We start from the raw sequence: 20,421 nt of genomic DNA on the forward strand, positions 1-20,421 counted from the left end.
AAAACCGCCGAACGTCCCTTCCTGGAGCGACCTGCTTTCTCGGAAGGCCAAGCGCTCGGGGCTCGCCTTCCTCTCTCTCCCAGGCCGGACGCCAGGTCTCCCTGAGCAACCGCGGCCGTGCGCCACCGGACTCCGGCCGCTGCCATCTGCGCAGGCGCGGAAAGAGGCGGCCAGACAGCTTCCGCTCGCGCCCGGCGTCCCTCGCGTTTCCAGGGGCGGGGCTTGCGTGATGGCATCCTGGGGCGGGGCCTCGGGCGGCGGGAAGAGGCGGCGGGAGCATGGAGGTGGAGGAGAGCGCCAGTGGGGCGGCCGAGCACGGGGCCCAGGACCCTGCCCCTGGCCCCAGCAAGGCCCCCGGCAGTGCCGGCCACTACGAGCTGCCGTGGTGAGGGCCCAGGCCATAAACGATGGGTGCTCTGGGAGCGTAGGTGGGCGAGAGGCAGGTCGTGTCCGGGGGAACCCTGGGGCGGGAGATCGTGGGGGGCGGGGGGACCTGAGCGGAGCTGGAGGCTCCAGGGTGGTGTCCAGGAGAATATTTGAAGAGGGGGTGGGACACGGGTCGCTTAGCCCACCCAGGTTCGAGGGTGGCGGGTCTGACCCCTGGAAACGCAGTGTTGGTCAGAACATTGCTTACTAAGCAGTGGTTCTCAGCCTTTCTAATGCCGCGACCCCTTAATACAGTTCCTCATGTTGTGGTGACCCCCAACCATAAAATTATTTTCATTGCTACTTCATAACCGTAATTTTGCTGCTGTTATGAATCGTAATGTAAATAACTGTTTTCCGATGGTCTTAGGCGACCCACAGGTTGAGAACCGCTGCTGTAGAGCCTAAGACCATCGGAAAACACAGATATTTACATTACGATTCATAACAGTAGCAAAATTACAGTTATGAAGTAGCAACGAAAATAATTTTATGGTTGGGGGTCACCACAACATGAGGAACTGTATTAAAAGGTCGCGACATTAGAAAGGTTGAGAACCACTGGGAGAGGAGGGGAGAGAGAAACATCGGTTGGTTGATTGGTTGCCTTTCAACTCGATGGACCGTCAACCTTTCCTGTGCACGGGAAGACGCTCAACCAACCGAGACACTCTGGCCAGGCCCACCCCTCTTCTTGATGAGAGCAGATACCTAAATGGAGTGCAGGATAATTTATTGGAATATCTACAGCTGCGTTGTGCAGCCCCCCAGCCACTAGTCACATGAGTCTGTTGAGCCCTGGAAATGAGGCTAGTCAGAATTGAGATGGTCTATAAGTGTACAATATACATCTGGCTTTTGAGGACTTAGTATTAAGAAAAACTCATTAGTAATTTTTATGTTGCTACATGTTGAGAATGACAATATTTTTAGTATATTAGGTTCAATAAATAATATTAGTAAAATTAACTTCATCTGTTTTCTTTTACCTTTCGTAATGTGGCTACCAGAAAGTTTAAAATTACCATGTGGCTGGCATTATATTTTTCATGCACAACACTACATGCTTAGGATACTTCAGTATACAAAACAAACTCGGCTCTCATGGAGCTTACATTTGATAGAGAAAGACAAAGTAAAAAAGCAAGTGCTGTGGAGTAAATAAATAGCTATGGTTTTCAGGGAAGGCCTTTGATGAGATGACTTTGATGATTTGGTCAAAGACCTGAACTCGGGGAGTAAGGCATGTGACTGGAGAAACCTCTCAGGTAGATGGAGCAGCTATGAAGGGCCTGAAAGAAGAGCATCTTTGCCTTGTTCTAAGTCCAGCACAAATTTCAGCTCCTAACATTCCCAGGTGGTGATTCCCGCCTCAGCGTCCGCAGCCCCGTAGTGGGACTTGCTAAACTCTTATCTCCCTGCCATTTGGAAAGCCCTTCAGAGCAATAACCATCTCTTGCTTATCTCTGTATCTTCTGCTTTCCTCCCCTTGAGATCTCTACCTCCTTTCACTGCTTGGCACCTGGAAGGGACTGAGTATGAAGAATAAATGAATAGGAAGAAGCATGCTTCATCTGCTGGTCTTGGAGGGGAACTGTTTACTGTAGTATGTGACAAACAGGCTTCTTTGCATGCAACTGTTTCCGGAGCACAACTAGTACCTGCATAATAAATCCGGGAGTGTTGTAAAGGACTGAGGAAGTCCTGATGGTTAAATCATTGTATATCTTCCACTTCTATTCTCACTGAAGAAAGTCATTTTCTCTCTAGCATAGTTTGCTTATTCATTTAAAAGAGAAGCATTGCCCGGCCAGTGTGGCTTAGTGATTGGGTGTTGACCCATGAACCAAGAGATCACTGGTTCAATTCCCAGTCAGGGTATATACCCAGTTTACAGGCTCGATCCCCGAGGAAGGGGGGTGGGGTTGGGGAAGGGCGTGCAGGAGGCAGCCAATCAGTGATGTTTCTCATCTATTTCTATCTCTCTATCCCTCTCCCTTCCTCTCTAAAAATCAAGAGAGAAGTATTGGTCTGACTAGGCCACTAGCCTGTCCACTCCACATAGCCTAATAGGGTCACAAGATAGGCCTGTGGTTTCTGTCTAGCCAACCCTGCTGTGCGCGCCTTGCCAAGCCTGCGGAAACTGGCAGGTAAAGCATGAGGAGGCTCGGTTACATCCCTATCTGCCAGATCAAATGATGTCAGTGCTGTGCTCGCTTCGGCAGCACACATACTAAAAATTGGAACGATACAGAGAAGATTAGCATGGCCCGTGTGCAAGGATGACACACAAATTCGTGACGCATTTTTAAAAGGAAAAAAAAATGTCAGTGCTGTGTGTGCTGGATCTCTGTTGTGACGGGCAGGCTGTTGCTGCACAGTGTCACATTGGTCCAGATGGCCCGCTCTGGCCCTTCTCCAGCAACAACAGGTATTTCTTTGCTGTGGTGGGTTTGGAGCTTCTGGTGTGTAATTCTCATGCACTAAACTTTTCAAATGGCACTTGGGCATCCCCTTAAATTTAAAACCTGCCACCACTTGGTGTATTTTTTTTTTAATGTATGTCACCTGACAAAGCTGAGGATTGCTGCTCTTTAGTGCTTCCTTTTGTGTAGCATGAAAATAGTTATGTCAACATCTTTTATGCATTTTCTTAAAAACAGGGTTGAGAAATATAGACCAGTGAAGTTGAATGAAGTAGTCGGGAATGAAGACACTGTGAGCAGGCTGGAGGTGGGTGTGTTTTTTTTTTAATTTATATATATATATATATATATATATATATATATATATATATATATATATGAACTTATACCACATTATTGTGCCTTGATAAAGCTCACGGCATTTGGAGTAAGACAGTCAAGGTGGGGGATGGGGGTAAGCCACAGATCCAGAAGAGCTGAGGGAATAGGAAACATTCAGTTTGGAGATGCCTAGAAGTGGTGGGTAACTTCAGATGTTTGAAGGGCTGGCTTATTGGAGAGGAGTTATCAGACGAGCAAGGTTGGCAAACTTTCTGTAAAGGCAATTTAATAGATACCATAGGCTTTTTGCAAATATCTATATATATAAAAGGCTAGTATGCTAAGTCTACGACCGTCCGACCAGTCGCTATGACACGCACTGACCACCAGGGGGCAGATGCTCAACACAGGAGCTGCTGTGACGCACACTGGCCATTTACAGAGAAATGGCACCATGGACCTGGCGCCCACAAAGCAACACTCAGCTTCCCCCAAGTGGGACACAGGCCCTGCTTCCACACTAGAGCGACAGCCCACCAAATCGCAGCCAACGCTGCCGAGACCCCATGGCACAAAATGCGGCCCACAGCCCAACCCGGAAATGGTCGCTGTGGGCACCAGGTAATGACATCACGTAGCAATGTCCGGCTTCCTCTCCCTAGCGACTATCCTCCTTGGAGTTTCTTCAGCCCAGGAACACTACTTGCTTTATAGCCAGGTGCAAACATTTTACACTTTAACCAAATGTCTGTGAAGCTTTTTCCCGTGCCTCATCTCATTTGATCTTCATAGAAGTCCTGGCGTAGGTAGCTAGGAGACTCCGTGGAATCCTATTTTCTTTTCATTAGCCAGAAAACAGAGATTTAGAAAGCTTAGAAACTTGACCCGACTGAAAAGAAGTAAGAAATAGTGGACCTTGAAAGTGACTTCAGGTTTTCTCACTGCGCAGAATATAGTCAAACACTGCTGCAGTTAAATATTTTACCCTTTGTTCTCTCTGTGTGATCTACAATAATAATCTGCTTCATGTTGATATTTACTGCTGTGTTGCTGACAATTACCTGAAAGAGAAATTGGAGTGCTTCACTGGGCTGGAAAAAATTTAGCTAAATCAGAAAGCAGGTCTAATTAAGCAAGTTTATATATATAAAGCTCTCGCTGGCGCCAATTGCATGTGTCTGTTTCGTTCTGTCATTGTCGATGGTGAATTTGGTTGACACTTCTATTATAGAGAAAGGGCGGATAGTGATATTAAAATATTTCTTCTAATTAATTTCCTTTCAATGTGCATGAATTCCTGCACTGGGCCACTAGTATAACTATATTTGACAAATACTCTGTTTATTTTTTCAACAATCCTTTAAAAATGTGAAAGCCATTTTTAGCTAGGGGTATCATAGAAACAGGCCTCAGGCTAGATTACCTCCACTCCCTTCATGCCCCTCCCACCGTAGTTTGCCAACCTCTGCCTAGAGGGACTAAGTGACAAGGCAGCTGGCTTCAAAATGGTCAGGCAGAAATGTTTAGCAATAAAGCAAGCTTTGAATTCCAAGCCATCTTTAGGCAGAATCTAGAAGCCCAACTATTGGAGTCGTGACAAAGACAATCTCTGTAGTAATCAGTGCTTACACTATAATAGCTAACAAGGTATTTATTTATTTTACAAATGCATTCATTTTACAAATATTTGAGTATGTTTTCTGGGACAGCTATGGTGCAGTGTTAGGAACTATTGATATAAATAGATATGATTCCTGCCCGAGTAAGATTTTTAGTCTAATGGGGTAGCATTAAAGTCAGCAGGCGACGTGATAAGCACTCTGCTAGAGGAGGGCAGGTGCTGTGGGAGCACATGGGAAGAGTTAACCCTCACAGTATCTTTATTCCCAAGTGGAAGAAGTGATACCAAAGCTTGAGTGGGAGTTAGCCAGACTTGCAGGGGAGGAGGGAGAGAGAAGAGGTAGCAGGAATAGCAGGTGCAAAGGCCCCCAGGTGAGAAAGCTTGGCTTGTTCTTAGGTGGGATGCCATCTGATTGGAATAGTGCTTTCCAGACATTAATAGGCATTTGAATTGCCTGGGGGTTTTGTTAAAATGCAGATTCTGGTGCAGTAGTTCTGGAGATGAGGCCAGATTCTGCATTTCTAACACGCTCCCAGGGGGTGCTGATGCTTCTGGTCCATGAGCCCCTGATAGCAAGGCTGTAGAGTACATGTGTTGGGGGTTGTGAGAAATGAGCCCATGAGGTGGGCAGGATCCAGATTGGGCAGGGCCTCATGAGCCATGTTTGAGAGTTTGGGCTTTATGAAGCCAGCCTAGACACGCCTTAATTTACATGGAAAATCCCCAGCTCCCTTCATCTTTTTTCTCCCAGCCCCACAACACACCTCCTCTCTGACAGCTGTCAGTCTGTTCTCTGTCTGTGGGTCTGTTTCTATTTCGTTTGTTGATTTATTTTGTCCATGAGATTCCACATATGAATGAAATCATAAAGGTGAAAGGATTAAGCAAACAAACAGACAAAACCAAAACATAGGCACAGACAACAGCATGGTGATTGCCAGAGGGGAAGGAGGGGAGGAGGAGGTAGAAGAGGGTATAGGGGATAAATGGTGATTGAAGGAGACTTGACTTGGGGTGATGAACACACAGAATAGTATACAGGTCAAGTATTTTAGAGTTGAACAACTGAAACCTATATAATTTTATTGACCAATGTCACCCCAATAAATTCAATAAAAATAAATAAGAAAAAAAGAGTTTGGGCTTCATGATGAGAGCAGTAAAGAGTCATACAAGGGTTTCAGTCAGGTAAAAATGTTATAATGTGTGTTTGAGAAAATTGGCTGTGGTTACTGTATGGGAAATGGGTTGGGGTGATTAGTGGCAAGGAGACTAGGAATGTCTGAGCCTTTGTAATTAAGGTGCTGTGTGGGGTGAGGAGGAAGGCCCTGTTAACAGTGACAGTGACCTCCAGGTTCCTGGCTTGGGTGGTAGTGTTGATGGCATTGACAGTCCGTGGAAGGGGAAATGTGGGTGGGGCCTCAGGTTTGTAGGGGAAAATGATGAATTCAGTTTAGAATATGCTGAGGTGAGTGTTCCATGGGGCATCCATATGAGGAAATTTGTAGCCATGTTTACTACACAGGCCCATGTGGCTGGGGAGGCTTGGCTCCTTATGGTTTACAGGTTAACCAGTTTTAATGAACATTTCTTCTTTCAGGTCTTTGCACGAGAAGGGAATGTGCCCAATATTATCATTGCTGTGAGTACTTAGTCCTGGCCCTGGTGATGTCTTGAAGTCTCATTTTCGCTTCTCTCTTGAGTGCTTTCTTGTGCACAGAGCTCCTTGGTCAGAGGCTTGTGGTTGGGGTGGAGGGTTCGAGGGGGAGGTGAGTGTGAAAAGTGGGGAACAGTCCAGGAGCTATTATAAGGTCATTCTGCTGGCTTGGAGCACTTACTGGAGATCTCATTCCTAGGGCCCCCCAGGAACTGGCAAAACTACAAGCATCCTGTGTTTGGCCCGAGCCCTTCTGGGCCCAGCTCTCAAGGATGCTGTTTTGGAACTCAATGCCTCAAATGACAGGTACGTCTGGGAGTTAGGACTGAAGGGCAGCAAGTGTTTTACATTTTGAATTGTTATAGAAATGGCCTTTTTTCCGTTCTATGTTGTATGTGGAGCTTGCCTACCCAGCTTTATGTTTTCCTTTAATCCTTCCCAGTGAAATAGAATGGGAATTGCTGGCTCATCAAGGTGGTATCATAAGCACTAGACTTGATGGCTTAACTTCGTTAATGGAAATTTTAAATATTATTTTTAATTGTCGTAAAATACACAATATAAAATTTACCATCTTGCTCATTTTATTTTTAATCCTCCCCCATATTTTCATTGATTTTTAGAGAGAGAGGAGGAAGGGAGAGAGAGAAAAAAACATCATTGTGAGAGAGAAACATTGATTGGTTGCCTCTCATATGCGCCCTGATTTGGGATCGAACCCACAACCTAGGTATGTGCCCTGAATGGGAATTGATCGGCAGCCATTTGGTGTATGGGGTGACGCTCCAACCAATTGAGCGACCAGGCCAGGGCCAGATTACTCATATCTAAGTGTACAGTTCAGTAGTGTTAAATATATTCACATCATTGTGTAGCCGATGATCTCCAGAACTTTTTTGTCTTCCAGAACTAAAACTCTGTACCTATCCCCCTGCCTCTGCCCCTGGCAACCACCATTCTACTTTCTGTATCTATGAACTTGATTTTATTGTAGATGCCTCATATAAGTGGTTTCTTACAATATTTGTCTTTCTGAGGCTGGCTTATTTCACTTAGCTTATGTCCTCACGATTCATCCACGGAGCCAAACTGTAGCATCTGTCAGTCTTTCCTTTTTAAGGCTGAATAATATCCCTTTGTAAGGATAGTCCACCACATTTTGCTTATTCATTCATCCATTGATGGATGCTTGGGTTGCTTTCATCTTTGGGACATTTGTGAATTGTGAAAATGCTGCTATGACATGGGTGTATAAATATCTCTTTAAGACCCTGCTTTTAATTCTTTTGGATATATACTTAGAATTGCTAGATTATATTCGGTAATTCTGTGTTTAATTTTTGGGGAACCTCCATGCTGTTTTTCATAGTGGCTGCACCCTTTTACATTCCCACCAACAGTGTTCAAGGGTTCCAATTTCTCCACATCCTTGCCAACACTTATTTTTTGTTTTGTTGTTGTTAGTAGCCGTACTAATGGTATGAAGTGCTGGTTTACTTTTCAGACATGAAATAGAGTATTATGAAATGAGGACTTGTTAAATGCAAAGTCTATCTTTGGTTATTCCTTGAGGATGCAGGTCTCAGCTCTTTAATATTGTCCTAATCTTGAAGATCTCTGTAGACTTGAAACAGGCAAATGTCCTTGGAATGCAACTAACTGCTCGTCAGCTGTCATGAATGAGCCTGTAATCAATCCATTTTGTCAATGCTGATTCTTACTACCTCTTGTTCTTCTCACACTTGCATCATCAAACTCATTATTTTTGAAAACTTTAGTGACTCATAATTTTGTTGAAGAAAGAATAGCCCATAATTACAAAATATTTTTTTTCCATAATTACAAAATATTTTTAATTTTAGATTTATAAAAACCTATTTGAATGATCAATACAGCGACTTTTTTGCATTTCTATATTACCTTTGTATACAAACCTGCCGTCAGCTTTTGATCACTTACAAACTGTACCCTGTAAATGTTGGTATACAAACATAAAAGATGAAAGAGTGCTGTCATATGTTCTTTTATCAAAACAGAAGGTCCAAATTCTTATCATAGGATATTGGGGAATGAAGTCCTTCCCGTTGAGTGACTAGCCAGACGAAAATATATTTAGTGTTTGTCCTTATTTAACATTTATACACCTAATGGAGTGATCACCATGGTAAGTCTAGTAACCATCTGACACTGTACAGTATTATTGACTATATTCCCTATGCTGCACATCACATCCCCATGACTTACTGATTTTTAAAATATGGGACATTTCACAAATTTGCATGTCATCCTTGTGTAGGAGCCATGCTAATCTTCTCTGTGTCATCCAGTTTTCACATAAGTGTTGCCAAAGTGAGCACACGCCTTGATTCTTTTTTTTTTTTTTTTAATATATTTTATTGATTTCTTATAGAGAGGAAGGGAGAGGGATAGAGAGCTAGAAACATCGATGAGAGAGAAACATCGACCAGCTGCCTCCTGCACACACCCTACCGGGGATGTGCCCGCAACCAAGGTACATGCCCTTGACCAGAATCGAACCTGGGACCTTTCAGTCTGCAGGCCGACGCTCTATCCACTGAGCCAAACCGGTTTCGGCTCCTTGATTCTTAAGTTTGAGAAAATTCACTTAGGATTTTGGCATCTGAGGAAGCATGGTCTGAGATGTTGCTTATGTGATCAATTTCACCATCATTAGAGTCTAGAGTGCTATTCGCTTCTCTGCAGTCATTTTCTGATTTGAACAATAATTATGTTTTGTCTAATAATTATGAAACATCTTCCTGTCAGTTTTTTTCTCTTTGACATTGTGCATGGAAAATGAAAAGTTTTGATGTTTTTTTAGTTGTGATCAGTGAAAGCTTTAAAAAAGATAGCAAAGACAGAGTATCTGAACTTCTTTTATGCCTTCTAGAAAGACAATACAGTACCTGAAGAACACACAAAAAATGAAGTATGAGACAATAGTAATAGTATTTTTCTCCCACTATTGCACTATTCTTTTAGGCAATTCCATCATTCTTTCATTTTCTTGTTATTTTAGTTATTTTTAGCATAGTTGGGAATAATTGATGAGTAATGATAAAATAATTACTAGGATGATGAAATACCAAACAGTTTTAACCCTTTACACTCGCTTGCTTTTTTCTTGATTCCTTTATTCTAATGCTAACCGTGTCGAGTCACACTTGACATCCGAGTGCAAAAGGTTAAGGTACAGGAAGAATAAGATCACTAAGACTTTAAAATAAATCTGAGATTGTAAAATAATTCAGTGGACCCATATGGTAATTGCAAGATAAAATGAATCTCATTATATTTTAAGTAGTAAATTTTTCTTTGTTCTGAAAACCTCCAAAAAGGAATAAAAATAATGAAATTTCAATTCTTCAAAGTAGAATTGCTCAAAAAGGAAACTTAAAAACTAAAATTGGGTCTATGATGATGAACGAGGGTTAAAGTTCCCATGAAGGTAATTGATTTTGTCTCACAAGGTGACAGTTAAATTCCGGCTTGTTGTTTCAGGGGCATTGATGTTGTGAGAAACAAAATCAAAATGTTTGCCCAACAGAAAGTCACCCTTCCCAAAGGACGACATAAGATCATCATCCTGGATGAAGCAGACAGGTAGAGTGCTTTGCCAAACATTTGACCTTGATCTCTAAATCTCTTATCTGGCTTTATTAAATCCAGAGAGAAAGCTTTGCCTTTGCACTTTTGTGGTATATTTGCTTATCTTCAAAAGCAATTTAATAGGAGCCTGAGCCCTAAAGTCAACTTAATTAACTTACAAACATTTGTCTAAGACAGCTAATATGTTTGTTCCAACATCACTTATGTGATGAATAATTTAAATGTTTTTTTTATTGTGGTGAAATACACATAACATAAAATTTACCATTTTTAATCATTTAGTGTATAATTCGGTGACATTTAGTACATTCACAGTGTTAGCCATTACCGGTATAAATTAAAAGTTTTAAATGACATTTTTAAAAAAGTAATTCATATTCTTTGAAGAAAATTTAGAAAATATTGTTAATATCTTGCTTTATTTTCTTTTTCTATGCTATATATTTTTACATGGTTGAGATCATAATATATGTAATTTTTGTATCCTGTTTTTTCCTTTTAATATCAAAAGCAGTGCTCCACATTATTATAATCTTGTTCTGAACATTGTAATTGTCATGTTATAGTACATAGTTTGCTACACCTTAACCTATTTTACTATAACATTATAGCAATAATAACCAACATTTATTGAGCACTTATATGTAAGCATTACATATCCCAGGTACTCTACATGTTATTATCTCATTGTCATCAACAACCCTCTGACGTAGGCAGTGTCATTATGTCCTTATAGGTGAGGACACTGAGGCTCAGATAATGTACCTGTGGTCCCCAAACTAGCAGATGAAAGAGCTTCAAGGTGGGCCCGCAGCCTGGCCGCAGAGCCTCTGCTCTATGCCCACGTGCAGCCTGCCTGTGGAAGACCCAGACAGGCTCCTGAGGAGAGGCTGAGCATGCCCAGTCAGGAGGTCAGGGTTCCCAGTCTCTGAGGGAGGGATTTGTGTCCCGAGGGCCCAGGTCGCAGTTGCCAACTGCACTCTTATATTTTTCTTCTCAGCATGACTGATGGAGCCCAGCAAGCCTTGAGGAGAACCATGGAAATCTACTCCAAAACGACTCGCTTTGCTCTTGCTTGTAACGCTTCAGATAAAATCATAGGTGAGGGTCAGCTCTGGGTGTCTTGTCTGCATGGGGCTCATTTGGCTCTTTAGCAACAGAAGAGTAGGGACTTGTTGATTGACTGTCGTCAGCCAAGCACTATGCTGTGTATTCAACTTTTTCATTTAATCTTATATAATTATTTGCAGAGGTATTATCAGCTCCACATTAGAGATGAGAAAACTGGAGCTCAGAGAGGTTGAGTAATTTGCCCAAGGTCACATAGCAAGTGGAGGAGCTGAGGTTGGAACCCCACATCTTTCTGCCTCTTGCTCCATCACAAGCACACGTGACATTTTGATATCCTGTGCACTGTGTCAGTCACTGCCCCTCTCCAGACATGATCCTGCACTCTCTGTGTGTCTGAGTACTGCACATGCACTGCGTCTGCACACCGGACTTGGTTATTGCAGCAATTGCTTCACCTGTGAAGCCTTACACGTTAGTCTTCTCTCTGACCTGGCATTTGTTCTTCCAGTCCCCGCTCCATCAATTTGTTTCCTCACGGTTTTATCCCCCCTCCCTCCCTTTCAGCATCTCAGCTTCCTGGTGGTTTCACATCCTTCTCTTTCTTTTTTTGTTTTGTTTTGTTAATCCTCTTCCCAGGATATTTTCCATTGATTTTTTAGAGAGAGTGGAGCATGGAAGGGAGGAGTGTGGAGAGGAGAGAGAGAGAGAGAGAAACGTCAATGTGAGAGAGACACATCAACACATCATTTGGTTGCCTCCCGCACAAGTTCAGACTGGGGCTGGGGATTGAACCTGCACCCTGTACATATCCACAACCAGTCAGGGCTCACATCCTTCCATTTCTGATGCAGACTTCGGCACAGTCCAGCTTTCCCTGTCTCACCATTTCTCACAGCTCTTATGTCCTGCTGTCCTTGCCTCACATCCGCCCACTAAACCCCACCCTGTGTGAGCTCAGCCATCTGACTCTCCCTTCTCTCCACCCCCCCACCCCACAGCCCCATCTCCCAGGGGCCATTGTGCACTGTTGCAAACAAGCTGGTTATCAATCATGATGCCCCCACAAAGTTGGTGGGCTCTTTGTGTTACCAGGAATCCTTTATGTCTTTTTACCCTACCTAGATAGTCATTATTTGTTTATTAATTTATTTAGCTATTCACTCAGTAAGCATTAACTCTGGTCTAAGTAGGTGGCGGGTACCATCAATGCAGGTCATACAACGTTTAATGAGAAACATTCTCTACCTTCAAGACATCAGTGGTGTGGTGGAGGAAACTGGAAAAGTTTTTGACTGATGGGTGTGTATGGAGCTTGTCTCCATAGCCGTGGGAATCTGTGAGTGCAGGGGCACTGTTACACTTAGAGGCCTCCCCCAGTGCGTTTTGCTCAGAGCTGTGTGATATGAAACTGCACGTGTTGGTGGAGACAGCTCTGGCCTTCGCTTTTTATGAAAGTAATTTTTGTGATACATACAGCATTTGGATTAACTTTAATTTTTAAAGGGATATAGCAAACAAATTAACTCTTTAAAGGAATTTATTTCTCAGCGTTAGAGGAAATGGTTTATGATCAAATTGCTGCAGAGCTAACTTGTGAAACTTAGTAGCCCAGTCTCTCTTTGGTTCCTGGAGCCATGCGTTGAGAGATGGGTGTACTTGGAGGAAGGCCACGCCGCCTTATTCTGACATGTATTTAAATTCTGTGAATTCAGCTTTTGGAACGCCTCAAAAAATAAAAATTGACTAAAGGAAACTTCTATTGTAGTTAGAATATTAATGGCCTTAAAATATGTATTCCTGTTCCTAATTGCTCTTTCTCTTGTCTGTGCTGATAAATCAGATATGCTAATAAGGTTCAGTTGTGAGGCTTCCTGCTTTCAGTTAAGTCAGCAATTTTCATCTGGTGTGTAAGACTTTTTAAAACATGCAATACCTAGTTAGTCAGGGACACTGACCTCTTTCCCTCGATTGTCAAATAAAAAAATGACAGCCCAGCTGGTGTGGCTCAGTGGTTGGGTGTCGACTCATGCACCAAGGTGTTGCTGGTTAGATTTCTGTTCAGGGCGTATGTCCGGATTGCAGGCTCGATCCCCCAGTAGAGGGTGTGCAGAAGGCAGCCGATCAGTGTTCCTCTCTCATTGGTGTTTCTGTCTCTCTACCTCTCCCTTCCTCCCTCTCTCTGAAAAATCAATAAAAACATTTTTTTAAAAGTGACAACAGCCAACACAGCAATAGCCATCCGGTGTGGATGAATCAGAATTATACCTTTTTTTTTTTTTGTCAGATTAGCAAAAAAATATATTTTTGGTGTGCCGCAGAACTTTAGTATTAGTTTATGTGTGCCATGAAATGAAACAGGTTGAAAATCGCTGAGATAAGTTGAGGTGGACTAACTCTTAGGAAAGCTGCTCTTTGAAGTCTCATCCACTTGACAGATGTGTACACAGCATCTACTCTGCACAAGGCACAGTGGAGGCTACAGGTCTGTGTGAGGCTCTGTCCCTGCCCTCTAGGAGCTCATGCTTGGATAGGGGAGGGGCCCCCCAAACAGCAAGCCATGACCCACCCAGCACACACAGTGATTTGGGGGCCACCTGGGCCAGCACTGGCTCACTGCTGGCTGTGGCATGTGGATGTCTCTATCTTAAAGGATCTTTCCCTTCTGGAAGCCGTGGCCAGCCACGGTCATCCCAGGCAGTACTGGCTGAGGCCTCTCTTGTTGCTTATTGGTTAACATTTTGAAATTTAGTCCTAAATACTCAGTCACTGGTGAACACCTGCTGGGTAGAGAGTGGTGCCGGCATGGCTGGGCTGTGCAGGTTGTGCAGCTGCTTCTGAGTAACTAAAGAACCAGCAGGGCGATGCCATCCTTGGCCAGGGAGCCTCACTCTCTTCCTGTCTCATGCAGAGCCCATTCAGTCCAGGTGCGCAGTCCTCCGCTACACAAAGCTGACCGATGCCCAGGTCCTCACCAGGTTAATGAACGTGATCGAGAAGGAGAATGTGCCGTACACTGACGATGGTCTTGAAGCCATTATCTTCACCGCCCAGGGAGACATGCGGCAGGTGTGTGCGGTTGCTGCCTGAGGCGGGGACCTCCTGGGCTTGCCATGCCCTTTATTTTAGGGGGAAGAAGGAAGTGACGGCTGTGCAGAGTCGAGCATAGCCCGAGTGGGATGTGTTGACCCAATACACTGATGGGACCTTGGGCTGATTGAGAGCAGGCTTGCAAGGAGGGTGCTCAGTTAAAGAGGTGGGGAAGGGCCGAGACAGAAAATCACCCTGGTCATTTTTGTTCCTCACCAGGCGCTGAACAACTTGCAGTCTACTTTCTCAGGATTCGGCTTCATTAACAGTGAGAACGTGTTCAAGGTACAAAAGCTGGCTTGGGCATCACAGTCTACAAAAACTATTTATCTGTGCGGCCAGTGGAGTGGAGGTGGGAAGGTGCTGGAAGGAAGGGGATGGACACCGTGCTGCCGCTGGGGCTCACCCTCGGAGTGGGGGTGCTTGCCTGCCTCCCTTGTGTCCCCCTGACTCCCTCACTGGAGAATCAGGAGGAACTTGGGGATGCCACCAGGGTGCGATCAATGCAAGTGCTGCCACGGCTGCCTCAGGCTGGTGCTGGGTGCTTTCCCGGGTGCTCTGGTCCACATGGCACCCTGCACCCACGCGTTCTCGTCAGCGTTTTGTGGCCGAGGAGACAGGCCCAGGTGGCCTGTCCGAGACCATCCAGCTGCTGGGGGCCCGGAGGGAGCACAGGGCTCTCCCCTCGGCGGGCCTGGCTGCCACCTGCGACTTCCCCTCCGCACTCCCTGGGCCTGGTGTGGGTATCAGCTCTTTAAGGTCGAGCCAAAGGATTCTCACTCTCCCACATGACAGGATTTTCCTTTTGGGAATACTTCTGAAAACTGATTGACACATCCAACAGCTCGGTGTCTGATTTCTCCCTAATTTGGGGGTAAAAATCAGGTAGGGCTGTCCATGCGTTTCGTCTTGCTTTTTCTTACCGAGTTTGTGGATAAGGAAAGCTGTGCTAAAAGCCTCTGCCTAGACCTTGGCAGTGGTGTATTTTCAAGGGCACTGAGGGGAACTTGCTTAGTCGCCTGTCGTGACAGTTAAGGTCTCATTTCCTCCTGGAGCAAAGCATCGAGGGCTCTGCAAACCAGGATTCTGAGGGAAGTTCGCTGAACTGGGAAGAGAAGGCCAAGGGCAGGTGTAGGCACTACCTGGAGATACCAGAAGGCTGTCATTTAGATTTACATGTTGACCTGCGCTAGAGCGTGGATCTCAGGCCAGGGGAGGCAGTGGCAGGAGGCAGCCTTTGGGCTCAGGGAGAGGCACCGGCACTCAACAGGCTGCTGTTCAGGTCACGAGAGGCTGGGACCCCGGCCCAGGAAAAACCATTGCGATTCCAGTGGGAGACCGGCCCAAAAGACCTCCCTCCCAAGTCTTAGTGGGTTCTAAGTGGTTCTGGGCAAGTGATCACCCAAGGGCTCTGAGAGGTGACTTATAATGGCTTTAATGCTGCTCCTGAGTGGAGATTCTCCAGTGGCCCTTGTTAATTCATCTTCTGCTGGAGAAATCGGTAACAGAATTGGTGTCAGAAGCCTTCCTCACCTCAGTAGGCCGACGTCATATTCTTTTTACTTGGTGACTTGTTTGGTGGTGAAGGGCTTTCCTCGGCCTGGTTCTGTTGCTGGAGAATTCAATGGGAAAAAAACACATACACACACACACACACACACACACACACACACACCACGATTTGAGAGGTTGGTTACATAGATCGCCCAGAAGTCGGTGTGTCAGGGTCCTCCTCAGGTGGTCCCCTCAGCGCTGACTCCCCTTCTTTTCGGTTTGGTCAGGTCTGCGATGAGCCGCACCCCCTGCTGGTGAAGGAGATGATCCAGCACTGTGTGAATGCCAATATCGACGAAGCCTACAAGGTGTGCTTCCTGAAGCCAGAGGGACCTTTCCCTTCTTGAGCAGGGCTGAGGGAGTTCCCTGTGCGAGGGGCTTACGTGCATCGCTCCCCTGAATTCTTAAAACGATGCTAGGAGTTGGTACACCCTACAGATGAGAAAACCATGACAGGCTAAATTCCATTCTCTATGTCAACTGTTTAAAAGTAGTAGACCTGGAATTCAGAATCCTGTCTCTGTACTATAATTATATTCTCTGCATCGGGCATTTGTTCACCTAACACACGAGGGAAGACCAGTCCAACTCCTTTGCTTTGCAGTGACGCTGTCTTTCTCTGTTAAGGGGAGGTTTTCCCTCCATCCTCCCGGTGAACATGGGAGTGAGCATCCTGGGACCCAGCAGTCCCCGGTCAGCCAGGAGAGGAGAACCCAGGGGGGGTGGGGCCTAATTGTAGAGTCACGTGAGCAGGTTCCAGTGGGCACCATGTGGTTCAGGTGACCTCAAGTCACATGGGTGGCAATGGTGTGATCTGAGGCCATTGGACTGATCACAGCCAGTTTCCCTGCTCCCACTAAATTAGGCTAGAAGTTGATTGAGTTTAGGGCTGGGTTAGACCTAAGGTGAAATGAGTGCAAGGCAGGGAGACTGAGGCAGAGACCCAGGTACCCGGATTGAGTCACCGAGTGGGCCTGAAGGAAGCCTTCAGATTTAGGCACATAGAGCTCCCCTGCCCCCTGAGTTTATCCCAGGATGCTGAAGCAAAGGCAAAAACAAGTGATTCCAGACCCTGCAGTCCAACACTCCATAGTGGGGGTGTTGAGAAGGCAGGAGGCCGAGACCACTGCTGTAATCCCTGCCCTGGCCAGGATGTTGAGGGCTGCTCCTGCAGGGGTGGGTTAGGACTCCGTAGCTAGGGAAAGCATAGCAGATACTACAGGGGTGGGGAACCTTTTTCTGCCAAGGGCCATTTGGATATTTATAACATCATTCATGGGCCATACAAAATGACCAACTTAAAAATTAGCCTGCTATATTTGGTCAGACATTTAATTAACTCACCCCTACTGCCGTGGCAGGGCCAGACCAAATGATTTCGTGGGCCTTATAGAGCCTGCAGGCCGGACGTTCCCCACCCTGACAGGGTTCTCCTGCTTCTGCTCGGGGTATACTGGGATGATTAATAAAGTGCTTAAGAGGCTCGGGGACAGTAGTAGACCTTGCAATACATTTAAAAACATTTGCAGTATTATCTGTCTGTGTGCTGGAAAATCAGTCGAATTATCTCCATGTGATCTATAGGGCGTGGCCCACCAGCTCCATGGTGCTCAGCTGATTCTCAGAATCGCTTGGGTTTTCTAGGATGAGCAGTGTGACCCGCCCGAGATTTGTGTGGCTTTAACCTCATTTCCCAAGTATCCTTGTCCTGTTCGGAGTTCAGCAGCCTCAGCATGTTCTCATTTGTGTAGATTCTCGCTCACCTATGGCACCTTGGCTACTCGCCAGAAGACATCATTGGCAACATTTTTCGAGTGTGTAAAACCTTCCAAATGGCAGAATACTTGAAACTGGAGTTCATTAAGGTCAGTAGGGGTGTAGCCGGGCCTCTCTCAAGGGTTCCGGCCACGCTGTGGCTCCCTTGGTTTCACTTACAGGCCTGGCATCGGGAAGATGCTCAGCAGTGTCCCCAGCTCCGATGGAGGCGGGCGGCTGTCTGTCCTGGGGCTGGGAGTTTGTTTAAGCCCATTCTACCAATCAGTGACCTACTGTTCCTTAGGATGACTCTTCATTAGAGATTTGTGTGTTTATTCATCTTTAAGGTCAGATTGATTGAGGTATAGTTTACATAGGGGAAAATTCAGCCTCTTAGGTGTATTCTGTTGACAGAAGCATTCAGTCAAGTAAACACAACTCTCTAACCCCCCAACTTTACATGCCCCTTTCCTCTATCACCTGGAAACCACTGATCTGCTTTCTCTTTGGGGGACAGAATTTTCCAGAATATTATACAAATGGAATCAAGCAGAAACATAGTCTTTTAAACCTGGCTTTTTCACTTAGCTAAATGGACTTTGATTTGTTCATATGTTTGCTGCGAGGGTCAGTGGGTTATTCCTTTTTATTACTGAGTAGTATTCCAGTGTATGGAGGTGAGGTTGCTTGGTCGAATGGTAAGTCTAAGTTTAACTTGATAAGAAACCGCCAAACTTTTCCAGAGTGGCTATAGCATTTTGCATCCTGTCAACAGTGATGAGCATTTCAGCTGATCCACATCCCAGCCAGCACTTGGAATGCTCAGTTGGATTTTTAGTCATTGCCATAGGTTTGTAGAGGCTTTCATTTGCATTTCCCAGTAGCTAATGATGTCGAGCACTTTTTCATGTGCTTATGGGCCATCCCAATCTTTGATGAAGTATCTGTTCAGATCTCCCCAGTTTTTAATTGGGTTTGTTTTCTCATTACTGAGTTTTGTTGTTTTTTTTTGTCCTCACCCAAGGATATTTTTCCATTGGTTTTTAGAGTGGAAGGGAGAGGGAGAGACAAAGAGAAACATTGATGTGAGAGAGACACATCAATTGGTTGCCTTCTGCGACCAAGGTACATGCCTTGACCAGAATCGAACCCAGGACCCTTCAGTCTGTGGGCTCTATCCACTGAGGCCAAACCGGCTAGGGCTCATTACTTAGTTTTGAGTGTTCTTAATGTATAATCAGATATGTGTTATGTAAATATTTTAATATTGCCTTTTTTTAAAAATATATTTTATTGATTTTTTACAGAGAGGAAGAGAGAGGGATAGAGAGTTAGAAACATCGACGAGAGAGAAACATTGATCAGCTGCCTCTTGCACACCCCCTACTGGGGATGTGCCAGCAACCAAGGTACATGCCCTTGACCGGAATCGAACCTGGGACCCTTGAGTCCGCAGGCCGACGCTCTATCCACTGAGCCAAACTGGTTTCGGCGCCTTTTTTTTTTTTTTAATTTCCTTAACAGTATCTTACAAAGAAATACCAATATCCTTTTAGGTTTAAATTGAACTTTAAACATAATCCATGACAACTTAGAGTTCATTTTCTAGTTGGAGTTAGAATTCATTGCATCAATTTTGAGTAAACCATTAGTACAGATTTAAAAAAAATAAATCTGTTCCTCACTAACCAGATTTAAATTTCATTTGTTTTTAGGAAATTGGATACACTCATATGAAGATAGCCGAAGGTGTGAACTCTCTTCTGCAGATGGCAGGGCTCCTGGCCAGGCTGTGTCAGAAGACAATGGCCCCGGTGGCCAGTTAGAGCGGAGAACTCATTGCTGGGGTTACAAGAGTCCCTGAGAGACAGGACTCACAGCCTTCTGCTTTGGGAGAAAATGCTGCCCAGATTGGCAGTGGGACTCGCCTTTTAGTATCATGCTGTGGCCTTCCTCGTGCTTCTACACACGTCTCCAGAAGCGTTTGCATTCAGCCCAGGCTCTGGGACGTGGGGACGGGGAAAGGCCGCAGAGAATGTCCAGGGCACAGCACCCAGTCTGGGTGTGTGTTGGCATTTTAGCTAATAAAACTACAATTTTGTCAGCAATAATGTGGCAGTGCAAGTCCGCAAAGAGAGCCAGCTTCCTGTCTCTGCATGCTTCTTGCATCCTGCAAGGAGAAAAGGTGATTTAGATGACAGACAGGACAAGCTAATCTCAATTTTTCTAGAAGCCTGGAGGACAGTTCCCCGGGGTGAGGGCAGGGTTTGTTGTAATTTACTGACTATTTAGAAAAATACTCAACAGCTGGGGGCCATGAGCTCTTTAGAAAGGACTTAGGTGTTGCTGAGGAGAATGGTGCAGTCCAGGTGCATGGAAAACCGCCGTGTCGCCTTGTCTGTGCAGTGCTTGTTGATTGGAATTTCCCAGGAAACTTTGTATTCACCTGTAGAATTGCTTTTTTTTTTTTGTAAGATACTATTTTTTTTAATTATGAAAAATATCATTTGTACATAAAACATTGAATGATACTCACGTATTCATCACCCATCTTAACAGTTATACCAACACATGGCCTATGTTGTTTCCTCTGTGTTCCTACCACCCCACTCGGATTGTTCTGAAGCAAATCCAGATGCCATTTTAGAATAGCATTGTTTGTGTGTTTAATTGATTTTGGAGAGAAAGGAAGGGAGAGAGAGAAACCAGGGATCGAGTCCACAACCTGGGTATGTGCCTGACGGAATCAAACCAGTAACCCTTCAGTGCACAGGACAGCGCTCCCACCGACTGAGCCACACCGGACAGGGCTAGAATGTTTTTTTGTTGTTTTTAAAATATATTTTATTGATTTTTTACAGAGAGGAAGGGAG

The 20,421-nt window shown here is 44.9% G+C and overlaps 1 protein-coding gene across 1 annotated transcript; it reads left to right on the top strand.

Annotated features, from left to right (window-relative positions):
* Positions 1 to 263: 263 nt before the first annotated feature.
* On the top strand, positions 264 to 20,223 carry RFC2 (replication factor C subunit 2). Its single transcript, XM_079781654.1, has 11 exons — positions 264 to 385; positions 3,090 to 3,159; positions 6,395 to 6,436; positions 6,651 to 6,757; positions 9,974 to 10,075; positions 11,082 to 11,182; positions 14,061 to 14,218; positions 14,459 to 14,524; positions 16,021 to 16,101; positions 17,545 to 17,658; positions 19,264 to 20,223. Exons 1-11 carry the CDS (start codon positions 279 to 281, stop codon positions 19,372 to 19,374), a joined length of 1,059 nt encoding a protein of 352 aa, XP_079637780.1. The 5' UTR covers positions 264 to 278; the 3' UTR covers positions 19,375 to 20,223.
* The last annotated feature ends 198 nt before the right edge of the window (positions 20,224 to 20,421 follow it).

Source organism: Cnephaeus nilssonii, assembly GCF_951640355.1.
Source record: "Cnephaeus nilssonii genome assembly, chromosome: 2".
Taxonomy (NCBI): domain Eukaryota; kingdom Metazoa; phylum Chordata; class Mammalia; order Chiroptera; family Vespertilionidae; genus Cnephaeus; species Cnephaeus nilssonii.

What these genes read in the sequence shown, in the direction of transcription:
- RFC2 (XM_079781654.1), top strand. Translation starts at nt 279, where the DNA reads ATGGAGGTGGAGGAGAGCGCCAGTGGGGCGGCCGAGCACGGGGCCCAG. An exon ending in TGCCCAATATTATCATTGCT is followed by an intron (nt 6,437 to 6,650) that starts GTGAGTACTTAG and finishes TCTCATTCCTAG; the next exon opens with GGCCCCCCAGGAACTGGCAA. An exon ending in TGAAACTGGAGTTCATTAAG is followed by an intron (nt 17,659 to 19,263) that starts GTCAGTAGGGGT and finishes ATTTGTTTTTAG; the next exon opens with GAAATTGGATACACTCATAT.